The 16,173-nt window shown below is 40.0% G+C and overlaps 1 protein-coding gene and 1 pseudogene across 2 annotated transcripts in view; one reads left to right on the top strand and one right to left on the bottom strand.

Annotated features, from left to right (window-relative positions):
* UTP20 (UTP20 small subunit processome component) overlaps nt 1-16,173 on the top strand; it is a 110,514-nt gene that overhangs the window by 10,921 nt on the left and 83,420 nt on the right. For both annotated transcript variants that reach the window (XM_040491097.1, XM_040491096.1), the window contains exons 9-17: nt 6-152; nt 236-370; nt 1,564-1,641; nt 3,716-3,894; nt 8,994-9,149; nt 9,292-9,380; nt 10,838-10,943; nt 15,253-15,403; nt 16,064-16,126. In XM_040491097.1, the coding sequence (XP_040347031.1) occupies nt 6-152; nt 236-370; nt 1,564-1,641; nt 3,716-3,894; nt 8,994-9,149; nt 9,292-9,380; nt 10,838-10,943; nt 15,253-15,403; nt 16,064-16,126 (1,104 nt within the window). The remainder of the gene's footprint in view (nt 1-5; nt 153-235; nt 371-1,563; nt 1,642-3,715; nt 3,895-8,993; nt 9,150-9,291; nt 9,381-10,837; nt 10,944-15,252; nt 15,404-16,063; nt 16,127-16,173) is intronic.
* LOC121041158 (uncharacterized) lies at nt 2,458-2,673 on the bottom strand (annotated as a pseudogene).

Here is a 16,173-nt window from a genome sequence, read left to right as displayed (position 1 = left end):
GGCAGGAATCACTCTTGGATCTACATAGAAAAATAACCACAACGAACTGTGGGGAAAGTTCTGAACAGATAAGAAGGTTGTTAGAAACATATCTAATACTTGTGAAACATGGAAATGGATCAAAGATAACCAAACCTGTTGATGTTTGTGAGGTGAGTTCCCAACTGCATTTGTTTAGAGTCTGTTCATTAAGATCTATTGCTAAGTGTACATTGTTTTTTCTTTTATTTTACAGGTATTATGTCAAACAATACACATAGCCAATCTTTCCACAACTTGCCGGGAGACACTCTTGGCTGTAATTTCTGCTTTGATCCTGGGTGAAAATGTTTCCTTGCCAGAGACCTTTATCAAAGAAACCATACAGAAAGTAATTTACTTCAACAAATATTAATTGAGTAGTTAATAAGATGTTTAGCATTGAGTAGGCCTCCTGGGGAATACAAATGAAGTGTGCAAAGGCTCTGCCTTCAGGAAATTTATAATCTTGTTAAGGAGACGTGAGTTGTATGCTGTAATAGAGAGAGACAAAACAAAATGCGATAAAGTAAATGTTTGGCATATATTCAGCAACATGTATAGCTTACCATGTGCTAGGTATGGACTAGGTATGCCAGGGTGGACAGTATGGTGCCTGCAGTTTTTGCTTGTTAGGGAAGTGGGGCCCAGGGAACGAGTTATTATAATCCTTTGAATTTATTGATGTCATTGAAACATAATGATTAATTCTGCTTGGGGTTGAGGGACAGAGAATGTTTTTCAACGAATTTATATTTGGGATAGTCCTTGAAGGTTGACTAGCATCTGCCAGTCAGAGAAGGTTTAAAAATGCCAGGGAACAGCACAAGGTGCGTTCAGAAAGTACAAAAATGTATGCTGATTGGGCTTCCGTGGACACAGGAAGTGTGATGTATATCAGTGAGGCTCTGTTTGGCTTTGAAAAGTTTGGTTGGGTTTTATCCTGCAAATAGTGGAAGGCCCTGGAAAATTTTTAAGCAGGATAATGATCTGATGATTTGAGATTTGCATTTTAATGAGTTTAGAAGAGGTTTTATAGGGAAGCGGGATTGAAAATAGACCAATTAGGTTCATGCTGTGCAGCAGTAAAAAGTATGGAGAAAGGTGTAAAATAGTGCTGCCTGCCGTTTCATGATTCTCTGTAGCTGGGAAAGAACTAAGCAGCTCTTAGGCAGAGGCCTGCATAATCACTGGAAACCTAGTGCCCCTCACATCTGTAAGTAAGTTTCTTTGGCGAAGGGCAAGCATTTGGACAGAAGATTGGTTGAAGTGTGCCTGCCGCTACCTTATTCCAGCTGCCTTCCCAAGGAGAAGGGCTTAGTGCCTGTGTCTCACAGCTGGGGGTGTCCTTGCCACCAAGTTCTTTTTTGAGAGTGAGTTCTCCCGAGACTCTGTTGACTAGTATCAGGCATCCTACCACTTCTTGCTTGCAAATTAGAGGACCTTGAAGGTTTTGGGTGTTTTTTGTTTTCAGGAATGGGGAAAGTACTCTCTGTATATTTAATGTGTGTGTGTGTGTTGTTTTTTTTAACCTGTGGTCCACAGATTTTTGAGAGTGGATTTGAAAGACGTCTAATTTTGGATTTTTCTGAAGTCATGTTTGTTATGAAGCAGTTTGAGCAGGTGAGCAACTAATGTTTTGGGTTTGTTTTGTTATGGATCTGCCACGATGAAATAATCAAACTTAAAATCCTATGATTTTTGTTTGAGAGGAATAGAATAAGTATTTGATGTTTTAGTCCATATTTTTTGATGCAATTATATTCCAATTGTAGTTTAGAAGTAAAACTTTGTTTCATATGCCAAGGCATTTAAAATGCCATTAGATAGGGGCGCCTGGGTGGCGCAGTCGGTTAAGCGTCCGACTTCAGCCAGGTCACGATCTCGCGGTCCGTGAGTTCGAGCCCCGCGTCAGGCTCTGGGCTGATGGCTCAGAGGCTGGAGCCTGTTTCCGATTCTGTGTCTCCCTCTCTCTCTGCCCCTCCCCCGTTCATGCTCTGTCTCTCTCTGTCCCAAAAATAAATAAAAACGTTGAAAAAAAAAATTAAAAAAATAAAATAAAATAAAATGCCATTAGATAACCAACTTGTTTTCTAATAATCCTTGAGGAAGTTATAGAACCGTGTGGTAAAATTGAAAAAAGAGTTTAAGGAACTTTTATGTGACTTTGGAGCATAGAAAAAATAGTTTCTGAAACATTTTGGGTTGCAGGAAGGTTACGAATGCACTTTATTGCTACAAAGTAAATACAGTACCTGATTTAATGAGATAGAAATCTTTCCCATTAAATCCTGACTTTATTTTATCCCTTTCCCGTCCCTTCCGTCAAACATTTGCCATTCCTTATAACTGGTCATGCATAGCATACCTCATGGAAGCCTGTCTGTGTTTGTTCTGATTTCCCTTTTAGTGATTAATATATTATCATTTGCCTCCATAAGTAAATAATAAATAAATTAAATAAATAAATAAACAAACAAACAGACCTCTGTGTGTGTCCTAGCCCTGTTCCTTTCTGTCCAGTGAGAGCCCTTTACCTTGCTCTGGTTTTTGTAGCAACCCCATTGTTTCCTTCTCCCCTGTTCTCTTTTTATCTTCTTAAACTGGTAAGAACAGAGACTACACTTGATCTTACCCAAAAGGCCGAGAATCCATATCTTTGTTTTTTTTATAAACACCTTATTTTTATCAGAGGACTCCTTATGTGTATTCAAACAGTCAAGCAGGGCTAAAAGACAATCACTTGATTTCCACTCACATCTCCCTCACCAGGAGCAGCCACATCTCTTAGGTTTCATCTATCTTTTTCTGTTACTTCATACTTTCTAATCATTTGAATATACTGCTTTTCCTTGATGCATTAGTTTTAGTCGTTAGCTATAGACTTCTTCTTATAGTGGATGGATTCTGATTCTTTTATACTCATCTTCTCAACAGAGTTACAGCACAAATTTTGGTTGGATTCCTATTCACCATATAATTAATCCTTCCAAACAGGGAGTATTTTATAATTATGTTTCCTTTTTTTTTTGTATACTTTTCCATTTTTCCTGAAGTTACAGATTGCCTCATTCTGGAATAACTGGAAATTATTTTCCTTGAATAGCTGGACAGTGAGTCTGTTTTCCCACAGCATTCTAAAATGCCTTTCACATGGCAAACTGTCAGAAAATTTAGCAGCTTGAGTTTTTGTTTTTGTTTATTTTCCTTTCTTGGACACACTCCTCCTGAAGCAGTGCAAGTCTGAATGGGTTGCTTTCTCAACACACTGAACAGATGTCATACTAGGACTTCCTTTTGCTTTTCTCCTATTTCCTGGGTCTCATGTCTTTACCTTGTTACGCTTTACTTCCTTATTTTGATGGTACACATTTTCCAGAAGTTCTTAAGAAAGGGCGAATGGAAGTAAAATTTTGAGATTTAGTACACTGGAGAATGTCTTTATTCATATTGTTCATAGGCTGGCTATAGAATTCTAGAGTTTGTCATTTTCCCTCATTTTTTCAGGCTTTTCTTCAAGGTCTTATAGCTTTCATTGTTTCTGTGAAGAAGTCTGATGCCATTACGATTTCTGATCCTGTGTTTATGATCTGGTTTTTTTTTTTTTCCTCTCTGTGGAAGTATGAGAATCCTCTCTTCCTTAGGTGTTCTGAAATGTCTATCTGTTAATAAACGTGATTTCCTTTCTTATTTTTAGCTTTTTCTACCCAGCTTTCTCTTATACATTGAAAATTGCTTCTTGATTGATGAGGCTGCTGTCAAAGATGAAGCTCTGGCCATTTTGGCCAAGCTCATTCTGAACAAAGCAGCACCTCCTACTGCTGGCTCGATGGCAATTGAGAAGTACCCTCTGCTTTTCTCACAACAGACGGTGGGGTAAGTTCTAAGTCTTTATTCCCTGTAATGTTGATAGGATTACCTGTTTTATAACGTAACAAGAATGCTGTAAAAATGAAGATCTCCGTATTTTAACTGGAAAGATGTCCCTGATACATTGTTCTGTGAAAAAACAAGATGTAAAACAGTTGTTCTGTGAAAAAAGAAGATGGTCCCATTTTGTAAAGTTAAAACAGAAAGTGTATATAAGCATTGGAAAAAACATGGAAGGATACACAAATAGGTTAACTTGGTTAACGTCAGGAGGATGGAATGTGAAAGAAAGAGGTGACTGTTGATTTGTTTTAGCCTTTTATTTTAAAATAATTGTACATTCACATGCAGTTGAAAGAAATAGCATGGGGTGCCTGGGTGGCCCAGTCAGTTAAGTGTCCAACTCTTTATCTCAGCTCAAGTCTTCATCTCAGGATTGTGAGTTCAAGCCCCACGTTAGCCTCCATGCTGGGCATGGAGCCTACTTTAAAAAAAGAAAAGAAATAACACAGAGATGTTCTGTGTATTCTTCCCCCAGCTTCCCCCAGTAGTAACATCTTGCATAAGTTAATGGGATGTCACAACCATAAAATTGACATTTTTCAGATTACCTCAGTTTTACACACACTCATCTCTGGGTATGTGTGTATCTGGCTGTATGGTTCTGTGTAGTTTTTAAAAAAAAATTTTTTTTTCAACGTTTATTTATTTTTGGGACAGAGAGAGACAGAGCATGAACGGGGGAGGGGCAGAGAGAGAGGGAGACACAGAATCGGAAACAGGCTCCAGGCTCTGAGCCATCAGCCCAGAGCCTGACGCGGGGCTCGAACTCACGGACTGCGAGATCGTGACCTGGCTGAAGTCGGACACTTAACCGACTGCGCCACTCAGGCGCCCCAGTTCTGTGTAGTTTTATCACACTTGTAGATTCATAACCACAACCAGAGTCCAGATACAGAGCTGTTCCTCACCGCAAGGATCTCTTGCACTACCTTTTAATAGCCATGCTCACCCTGACACTCCGCTCTCCATTCCTAACCCCTGGCAATCCGTCCTCCATTTTTAGGATTGTGTCATTTCAAGAATATTATATAAACGGAATTAAAGAGTACAACTTTTGAGGTTGTCTTCCAGTTATGCAGTTCCCTTGCAACCCATCCATGTTGTGTGTGTCAGTAGCCCATCTCTTTGTTAAAAATCTTTTCATGTGCTTATTGCTGAGTAGCAGCCCATGGTGTGGATGGATGTAGCGTACTCCATTCAGTGATTCACTTGTTGAAAGACTTCTAGTTTTTGGCCATTATGAATAAAGCTGTTATGAACATTCATGTACGTAACTTTTTGTTGCTCTGAGATAAATGCCCAAAAGTGGAATTGTTGAGTTATATCATAAGTACATGTCTCATTTGATGAGAAACTGTCAGTAGTTGTCCAGTGTGGTTGTGCCATGGTACATTCCCACCAACAGTCTGAGTGATCCGGTTTCTCTGCATCCTCTCCAGCAGTTGGTATCCTCACTGTTTTTTATTTTTTGCCAGTCTAATAGGATATGGTGAAATCTCATTGTGATTTTAAATTGCATTTCCTTAATGGCTAATGATGTTAACCATCTTTTTGTGGGTTTATTTTCTATCTATATATCCTCTTCAGTGAAATATCTATTAATTTCCTTGGCTCATTTTCTTTCTTTTTTTTTTTTTTTTTTTTTTTTTTAAGTTTATTTTGAGAGAGAGCAAGTGCACGAGCAGGGGTGGGGCAGAGAGAGAGGGTGAGAGAGAATCCCAAGCAGGCTATGCACTGACAGTGCAGAGCCCAATGCTGGGCTCCATCTCAAACCTTGAGATCATGACCTGAGCCACCCAGGCGCTCCCCACCTTGACCCTTTTTCTAACTGGACCATGTGTTTCCTTACTGTTGAGTTTTGAGAACATGTTATATATTCTAGTTAAAGGTTTTGTTGTCAAATGAATGGTTTGCACATATATTCTTCTAGTCTATAGCCTGTCTTGTTCCCTTAAGATTTTTCACAGAGCACAGTTTTAGATTTCGATGAGGTTCAGTTGACCAACATTCCTTTTATGGGTAATGCTTTTGATGTCAAGTCCAAGAACTCTTTGCCTGGCTGTAAGTCCTCGATGTTTTCTCCTACTTTTCTAAAAGTTTCATAGTTTTGTTTTACATGTAAGTCCATGATCCATTTTGAGTTAATTTTTATATAAGGTGTGAGGTTTAGGTCAGGTGTCTTCTTTTTGCTTGTGGATGCCCACTGTTCTGGCAACATTTGTTGAAAAGGCTATTCTTTTATGTTCTCTTCCATCGATCATGTATCTCTCCTCCTCTAGTACCACACTATCTTATTACACTAGCTCTAAAATAAGTCTTGAAATCTTGAAAAAAATTCCTCCCATTCTATTCTTCTTTTGTAGATTTTTTCAGCTATTCCTTGTCCTTCGTCGTTCTATATAAATTTTAGCAGAATCTCGTCTATGTCTACAAAAAAAACTTTGCTGGGATATTGTTTGGAATTGCTTTAAATCAAAGATGAGTTTGGGGACAATTGACGTTTCCCTAAAGATATGCAAAACTGTTAACTGTTTATGTCAGGAGGACAGGAAGGGAAAGAAGGAAGTGACTGTTAACTTTTAGATTATATAACCTTGCATCATTTGAATTGTTAAAAGAGCCATGGATTACTTGGATTACTTTCTTAATTTCATTAAAAATAATGCATACCCTTTAGAAGCTGAAAAGGAGGTTTATATAAACATGTGAGAGGATTCTGCTGATCATTTTTCAAGTAGTTGTGGGTGTGTTTTTAGAAATTATAGATTAGGAAACCAGTTCCCTTATCATTCCTATGTGTTCATGCTTAAATTTATTTCTCTGGGATTTGTTAGACTTGCTGCATTTATATTTTGCTTTGGGACAGTAGGAATAGATGAACAATTCTTGAGTTTTTGCTGAGTACTCAGCTTTGAAGCGTCACAGAATCCCTTGAGATGGGTGTCATTGTCCCCATGGTCACACAGCAGAGTTAGTTGTTGATTCGGGATCAGTTTGAGATTCTGGAGGAACTCCTCTTCTTCACATGTTGCTCTCCTGCTGACTTTATTTTTTATTTTTTATTTTTTTTTTAATTTTTTTTTTCAACATTTATTTATTTTTGGGACAGAGAGAGACAGAGCATGAACGGGGGAGGGGCAGAGAGAGAGGGAGACACAGAATCGGAAACAGGCTCCAGGCTCTGAGCCATCAGCCCAGAGCCCGACGCGGGGCTCGAACTCACGGACCGCGAGATCGTGACCTGGCTGAAGTCGGACGCTCAACCGACTGCGCCACCCAGGCGCCCCTCTCCTGCTGACTTTAAAAGTAGCTTCTCTCTATCAAAACATGCAAACAAAATCTTGTTGGTTTTTCAACATACTGGGCTGATTCCTGTCCAGCAGCCTCTGCAGTAAGTCTTCCCTCTGCCTAGTATGAGTACAGAGCATCGAGCAAGGAGGAGGGCAGAATGGGAGGCCTGGGTCAGATCACATGGGGTCTTGTAGGGTGAAGTAGGGAGTGTGGATTTTCCTGGAGGAGCTCATCGGCAGGTGTGACAAAGCAAGGGAATGACTTGGCAAGGAATGACCCACTTTTTTTTCAAGCAGCTCAGTGTTTTCTTGTAAGGTTTTTGCAGATTGTTGATTTGCGGTTACTACTAGAATATATGTCAAGATGTAGTGACTTTCAGAAATCACCAATGAAATTAAACTATTATAATTTCTGAACATTCGCTATCCTGGTAAGTATGAAACAAAAAAGAATACAACATTTTAGTTAATTTTAATAATAACAGGGCACAGAAATAAAAACCTGATAATTCTGCTTCTGTTGTGTAACAGACTGGGCATAGAGGCTAAATTATCAAAACAAATCAATTTACTTACTGTTTCTATGAGTTTTCTTTCAATTAGATTTCTGTCTTTCAAATAGTCGTGAGGTGTAGTTCATTGGCAAAAAGGAAAAGAGGCAAACAAGAATAGTGCCAAAGTAACAGACACCTAAACCTAAATGTCATGTCAGAAAACATCAAGGAAGAATTTATCAGATTAAAGAAGCAGAGAACATTACTTCTTTTTTTTTTTATTATTATTTTTTTTTTTAATTTTTTTTCAACGTTTATTTATTTTTGGGACAGAGAGAGACAGAGCATGAACAGGGGAGGGGCAGAGAGAGAGGGAGACACAGAATCGGAAACAGGCTCCAGGCTCCGAGCCATCAGCCCAGAGCCTGACGCGGGGCTCGAACTCCCGGACCGCGAGATCGTGACCTGGTTGAAGTCGGACGCTTAACCGACTGCGCCACCCAGGCGCCCCGAGAACATTACTTCTAAATCATAATCACTTCAGTGGCATTTGTCAAATTCACCACTATGTGCAACATCATTCTACATTTGTAAAGTCAAAATTCATGTCAAAATGGAAGGGGGGAATAGAGGAAGTCCATTCATTACAATTAATTACCTCTCCCGTTTTAAAAAAGTGTTCAGCAGAATGTACAGAAAAGAATGAATCAGAATGAATTAGAAAATTCAGAAATCATACCTAAAATTAGAAGAGACTTGCTTTAAGTTATGAAGTAAATTAAAATAGAGAATAGAAGGGGCGCCTGGGTGGCTCAGTCGGTTAAGTGTCTGACTCTTGATTTGGGCTCAGGTCATTCTCTTGCAGTTTATGATATCGAGCCCTGCGTCGGTCTCTGTGCTGACAGTGTAGAGCCTGCTTGAGATTCCCTCTCTCTCTCTGTCTCTCTCTGCTCCTCCCCATACCTGGGCATGCGTACGCCCACCTGCTCTCTCTCTTTCTCAAAAAAATAAACTTTAAAAAAGAGAGAGTAGAAGAAAGTAGAACCAACGGAGTTGAAAAAGCCTCTCACTGAAAGTCCAGAAACAACTCCCGTTCATTTACTTACTTATATTCAACCACCACCCCCAGCTTGCACCTCTCCACAAATGTTCCGTGTTCCGCTCATGGAGAGGAGCCAGTTTTATTTCAGACTTCAGAGGGCAAGAGCAATTATATTCCCTCCTCTTTTCAACATTCGTGTTTCTTCTCTTCCTTCAGATCCTGTGTAAGGCAGAAGAAGACTAGATCCAAGGGAGGAAAAGAACAGATCCCAGTGCTGGACCACCTCTTATCTCTAATTCAGTTACCTGCAAATAAAGATTCTACTTACCTTTCACATTCTTGGGCAGCCCTTGTCGTGTTACCTCACATCAGGTGAGAAAATAAACTGTGGGTAATTTTGAAAGAAATACTTAGCATGCTGAGTTCAACATGTGTTAGCCATTCCTTGCTATTCCCTGAAAAAAGCCATTGAATGCAACTTTGAACTTTTCTCTTTTTCTCCCTACTTGGACAGACCTCTTGAGAAAGAGAAGGTGATACCAGTCGTCACATGCTTCATAGAGTCACTCTTCATGAATGTTGACAGAGAGAGTTTTGCAAAAGGTCAGTTACAATCCCCATTTGTTCTCTTCTTTCTTTTCTGGCACACCCAAAGTAACTATAAACACAACAGAATACCAGAGAATAGTGCTAGCATTGTGCTCTGACATAACCCCCTATATGATAAATACAGGAAGAAAAAAGATAAGATGGATGTGTTGCACTTGTACCTCAGAATGTGGTGACCGGCTCAGGGCACCTTGAACACAAGCTGAATCTGAAGAGGAAGTGTTAGAAGGATGCCATGGTATATGACCCTCATTTTCAAGCCCCGGCTTTTATCTTGTTCTCTGTCTCCCATGTGTACTCTATCCCTGGTATACACCTTATAGTCCATTTGCCTCCATTTACTCACCCCAAGCAAGATACTATCTTTTACAGCCTTCCGCTGCCCTTGTACATGTGTTCCTTCTGCCAGAGTCCTTTCTCTAGGCCTTTGTCACTTGGTGAACTCTTAATTTACTTTCAAAACTCATTTCAAGCACAGCACCTGTAGGAAGGCCTACGTGACTTCCTGGCAGAGTTAGGCTGCCCTATCCAGAACTTCCTTTCCTATTATACACTTGAACACCTCCTCCCAGTAGCATGAAGATAGCAGTTTGAAAGTAGATGTTTTGTTTTATCCTAGGACAGTATTTTCTAATGTAATATATAGTAGTTGTTCATTCATTTAAATATTAATGTGTTAGGTTCTCTGTTTGATACTAAGCAAACATGTTAGAGGGTAAAGCAGACTCATCACAGCTGAAGTGCTCAATGGCCACATGTGGCTAGTGACTCCATATTGGATTGCAGCACGAGTACAGAACATTTCTGTCGTTGCAGAAGGTTTTATCGGACAGCATCGTTCTAGTATCTCGAACAGGGATTGGCAAAATTTTTATGTAAAGGACCAGATAGTAGATATTTTAGGTTTTATAAATCCTGTTCAGTCTTTGTGGCATATTCTTTATTGTTTGCTTGTTTGTTGTTTTAAACAACCCTTTAAAAAATGTAAAAAACATTCTTAGCTAACAGGCCATATAAAAACAGGCTACCTACAAATCTGACTTATGGGCCAAAGTTTCCCAGTCTCTAGTCTAAGATTAAATGAATGCCTAATTTAAAAAAATAATTTATTAGCTTTTGAAAAGTACAAGTGTGTCTTCTCAAAAATTCTAATTTTGCTATTGCCAGTGAATCGAGCCATTGAACTTATCTCCTCATCTTAATGGAACATACATTTTGATTCTCTATTTTTGAATGTATTTTTCTCTTAAGAAAGCTACAAGACTTGGGAACCTTCTCTTTTCAGTTCCTGCCTGTTACATACTTACATTTGACAAATGATTCTTTAGACGGTACAGCTTCACTTTCATTTAGGAACTCCTAGAAACAGCAAGTGTTAGATAAATGAGATGCCTGGTAGTAATTATGTCAAAGGAATAAGTTATGTGGTTCTCCTGTTTTTCTGCCCTTAGGAAACTTGTTTGTTCTTTGTCAAGCTGTAAATACTATGTTAAGTTTGGAAGAATCTTCTGAAATTCTGCATTTGGTTCCTGTGGAACGTGTGAAGAATTTAGTATTGTAAGTAAACATATCTCCCATATATATTAATCATGAATAAAATATGAAAGCTTCTGTTTTTGTGAAATCTTGGGCATAATAAAAGTCCTCATTTTGATCTATTTTATACCCAAGTTGTATTCATATTAGAAATTTATGATTGATTTAAATCCTGAAAATAAGTACATTTTTTATGCAGTCTTTAAATGCAGATTCATCTTTGTAGAGCTGTATTTTACCATAAGAGCATAAGGGTATATAATGCTGATTATTCCCAACCGTGACTTGCACAGTGTTGACCTTTTGTGACTTCCTGAGTGATTCCAGCACACGCATTTCCACTACACTCATTCTGTCTCATCCTGATATCACCATTTTGGAAAACTTTCCTGTGGTCCTTTTACTACATAGCAAAACAACCCAGGTTTTTGTTTTTATAAGTTTATGTCAACCAGCTCCTGATTTTGGTAGTAGTAGAAGTCTGTTATCAGGGAGCTGTGTTCTTCTCAGCTTAGCACCCTTTCTAAAGGTCACACCTTTTGAAAACCTGGTAAAGTAGTTGGCTTCTTTTCCTAGAGTCTAATCCATTTTCCATCCATGCTGTTTTTTGTTGTTGTTGCTGCTGTTGTTGTTTTAGAGAGAGAGAGAGACAGAGTGCAAGCCAGGGAGAGGGGAGGGGCAGAGGGAGAAAGAGAGAGAATTTTAACCAGGCTCCACACACAGCACAGAGCTCTACTTGGGGCTTGAAACAGATTTATTCATTTACTTCATTCAGTAAATATTCATTTGCTTTTCTTAGGTACCAGGCCCTTTTCTAGGCACTGGGAGACATAGTGAATGAAACACACACAAAATACCCTGCCTTCATGGAGCTACTATTCTAGCAAGAAGAAACACTAAGCACGATAAATAAGTCAGATTTATAGCATGTTAGACAGTGGCAAGAAAATTAAAGGAGAGTTGGGATAGGGACATTCTGGAGGTTGGGGACAACAACAGTTTTAAATAGGGAAGGCCTCACCGAGAAGGAGACATCTGAGCTGAAACCCAGAAGCAGAAGGGGGTAAATCATGAGGGTATCTGGGGTTGGGGCCTTTCTGCGTTCCTGACCTGGGAGACTTGAGTGCCACTGCTGTAGGGGGTGCCCAGCAAGGAGCTGTTGGCAACTGAGCAGAGCGAGGGGTGAGTAGTAGGAGAAGATGACACAGAGGTGGTGGCCATGACTGACAGTGTGTGACATTTGGCCGTTGTGGGGCCTGGGCTTCTACTCCGAGTGAAAGGGAAGGAAGCTACAAGAGAAATTTTGGCAGGAGAATGACTTAGGCCTAAGCAGGACCACCCTGGCTACTGTGCTGAGAGCAAGGTAGACCAGTTAGAAGACTTACTGCAGTAATCCAGGGTCTCTTTCCATTTCCAAATCTGGACAAAGCTGGCAATTCTCCATAGTTCCTTGAATTGGTTTACATTCCTTTAAGGAGTTTTTCTTTGATATCATCCTATATCTCACGTTTTATGTTCTCTTGTTCACTTTATTGATCTGTTTAAACTTCTCATGGTATATTCTTTGGTATAAACAATTTAAGCCATCTGTAGAGGTTTTGAAATAAAAAGGCACACATAACACAGGGATTAGTATGTCCCCTGCAGAAGACCAGCCAGCCTCCCAACCAGGTGGCACTTAGCCTTGGAGGCCTGGAAACCTCTAACAGGAGTATATACAGCTTTGAAAGTAGAGGCGTAAACTTGGAATTGTGAAAGCTTTAGACGCAAGCTTCTGTGCTTGGTGCCGTGCTAGTTACTGGTTAAGCACGTAGGTTTCACAGCCAAGACAACTTGGATTAGAATCTTGTCTCTACCATCTACTAGCCCTGCAGCCTTTGGTGGGTTTATTAACCTCAACTTCATTATCTCTCTCAAGGGAATAACAGCACTTCCCTCATGGGCGTTAAATTGAACACCACATCCTGTCATGGCGTCATACACATTGCATTTTTATTATGTCCTTACCTGCCAGTCTCTGTTCTGAGTACTTCATGTCCATTATTTAATCCTCACAGCAGCTCCATGAGGTGTGGGAACTCTTATCATTACAGATGGGAGCACTAAAGTTCCAAAATAAGTGCAGAATCTAACTACTCAGCATCCACTGCCACCCTGCTCTAAACCACCATCTCTTTTACCTGGATTATTGCGTTAGCCTCCGAACAAGCCCCCTTACTTCTGTCCTTGTCCCGCTGCTCTGTTTGGTGTCTCCCAACCGTACGATACTATTAAATGAAGGACCGATTATGGCACTCTTTTGCTGACAGTGATTCTCCACTAGCGGTGATGCCAGAGATACTTTTGGTTGTTATACAACTGGGGGCTGCTACTGCAATCTAGTAGGTGGAGGCCCTGGATGTTGCTAAGCACCCTACAGGATGGCTTCCACAGCAAAAAGCTATCTGGCCCAAAATGTCAGTCATGCTGCTATGAGAAACCCATCTTACTCAGTATAAAGTCTGGTCCTTATCCTGTTCCTTGGGGCTCTGTAAGATCCAACCCCTGGCTACTTCTGACCTTACCCCCAGCCACTCTTCCTTGTTAATAACTCCCTTCCAGCTGGACTGGTCTTCTTGATGCTCCTCTTCCGGATAAGCACACCTATCTGTGACTTGTCATCGCCGTTCCCTCTGCCTGAATTGCCTTCCAGATATCCAGTGACTGATTCATTCACCTCCTTCAGGCCCTACCTCCCATGACCACCCTGATATCACATATATTCCTTTTCAACCTTCCTCCCGCACAACCTGTCTCTCAGTCTTGACTTTCCATGGTTTGCTTTTCTCTGCTTCACTCATCACTGTCATACATAATTAGTTTATTTATTATGTTGGCTACCTTCTCTTGTTAGAATATAAGCTCCGGAAGGATAGGGACTTTGTTTTTTGTTTACTGCTATATCCAGTGTCTATAAAGGTCACTGGCATATAGTAGATACTCATTAAATATTTGTTGAAGGAGGATGGCACCCAAAAATTAAGCAGCCTTGTCAGGGGGACACTGCTGATGGACTGCAGAGCTGGCTTCAAACTTGGGCTTCCCTACCCCAGAGCCTGTGCTGTACCCTCCTCTGTACTGTCCCTCCCTCAGCTCGGTGCCTGGCATGTGGAAAACACTTACTAATATTCTGTAATCTCCCTTTATGTCATTGTCATTTATAACTGTGTAGATTGAAAAAACAGCATTACGGGCACCTAGGTGGCTCAGCTGGTTAAGCGTCCGACTTCAGCCCAGGTCATGATCTCATGGTCCATGAGTTCAAGCCCCACATCAGGCTCTGTGCTGACAGTTCAGAGCCTGTGTTTCCCTCTCTTGGCCCCTCCCCAACTCACACTGTCTCTCTCTCACTTTCTCTCATAAATAAACATTAAAAGATTTTTTAAAAGAAAGAAAAATTAGCATTGGGTTTTAGTTAAAATAGCATATTCTATGAAATCTTTCCATTTGTGACAACGTGGATGGAACTAGAGTGTATTAGGCTAAGCGAAATAAGTCAAAAAAGACAAATACCCGATTTCACTCATGTGGAATTTAAGAAAACAGATGAATATAGGGGAAGGGAAGGGAAAACAAGGTAAACACAGAGAGGGAGGCAAACCATAAGAGACTCTTAAATTCAGAGAACAAACTGAGGATTGCTGGTGGGGTGTCGGATGGAAGATCGCTAAATGGGTGATGGGCTTTAAAGAGGACACTTGTTGGGATGAACACTGGGTATTACATGTAAGCGATGAGTCACTAAATTCTACTCCTGAAACCATCATTACACTATATGTTAACTAACTTGGATTTAAATTAAAAAAAAAAAAAAAAAGCATATGCTGGGGCACCTGGGTGGCTCAGTTGGTTAAGCATTCAACTTCGGCTCAGGTCATGATCTCACAGTCCATGAGTTTGAGCCCTGCATCGGGCTCTGTGCTGACAGCTCGGAGCCTGGAGCCTGCTTCCGATTCTGTGTCTGCCTCTCTCTGACCCATCCCCGTTCATGCTCTGTCTCTCTGTCTCAAAAATAAATAAACATTAAAAAAAAATTTTTTTTTTTAAATAGCATATGCTAATCCCATCTCTGCCTCCACCTAGCTGTGTGTCCTTGAGCTCATTACTCACTGTTGCAAGGCCTCAGATTCTTTATCTCTAAAATGGAGTCAATGTCTGCATAAAATGTCTACATTTTACCTTGGTCTCTTTTACAATTCCTTCACCAGTGATAATTTTCTGTAGTTTCTTTTACAGTCTAAATACCCAGCTGTGTGGTGCAGGCTGGGTCTAATAAATAATCTTGTTGCAGAACATTTCCTGTGGAGCCATCTGTGTTGCTGTTAGCTGATCTCTATTATCAGAGATTATCCTTATGTGGCTGCAAAGGGCCACTTTCTGAGGAAGCTTTAATGGAATTCTTTCCCAGGTTACAAGCTAACATTTCAACTGGCATATCCAAGGTAATGATGGTGTTTTGTGGTATGTTCTCAGTCTCTCCTCTTTGATTATATATGTATCGCCAGTGGTTGTCAGAGCTCCTTAATCAGAAAATGCTGCTAGGGGGTGATTTCTGTTTGAAGCAGTGATTCCTAAATTGACCTACAAACTGTTTGCAGCAGGATTACTTGGGGAGCTTAATAAAAATACAAATTCCAGGTCCTCACAGGCTGGAGTTCTGATTCAGAAACTGAAAAATCTGCATCATTTTTTTTTAAAGCTCTCTAGGTGATTCTGCCGCTTGGTCAGGTGTGTAGAAATACCTGAATACGTTACGTAGGGTTGTTATGTAGGGATAACAATCACTAATTGCAACAGAATTGTAAATTAATCAGTTTCTTTGCCCTTATTTACAGAGATGCTTATAGTGTCACAGTTGAAGGAAAAACACGGTTCTATGGGCAACCTTATCTTTTCTGCCTAGTCTGGTCATTACTTGTTCCGTGTACTATTTGAATAAGGTGTTGATTGGTGTCTAATATGAAATAAGGTATAGAATAACATGTATCTTTCTGATAAGCATTGTATTTTCCTTATGCTATAAAACTTAAATCTCACTGGCTGTTAATCGGTTTCTTATGTGTAAACTTTGAAGTTTTAAATGTGCCTTTTACTTTCTCTAGATTCGGCTTTTGACAATAAGGATCCTAAACCATTTTGAGGTTCGACTTCCAGAACTGATGGAGGTATTTTTGCTGTTCAATTTGGATAACTTTTTAAAAACATCATTCTT

This window comes from Herpailurus yagouaroundi, unplaced genomic scaffold (genome assembly GCF_014898765.1).
Source record: "Herpailurus yagouaroundi ecotype Mexico unplaced genomic scaffold, PumYag 182, whole genome shotgun sequence".
NCBI lineage: Eukaryota > Metazoa > Chordata > Mammalia > Carnivora > Felidae > Herpailurus > Herpailurus yagouaroundi.
The sequence above is the reverse complement of the archived record's forward strand: the minus strand, read 5'-3'. Positions and strand labels throughout refer to the sequence as shown.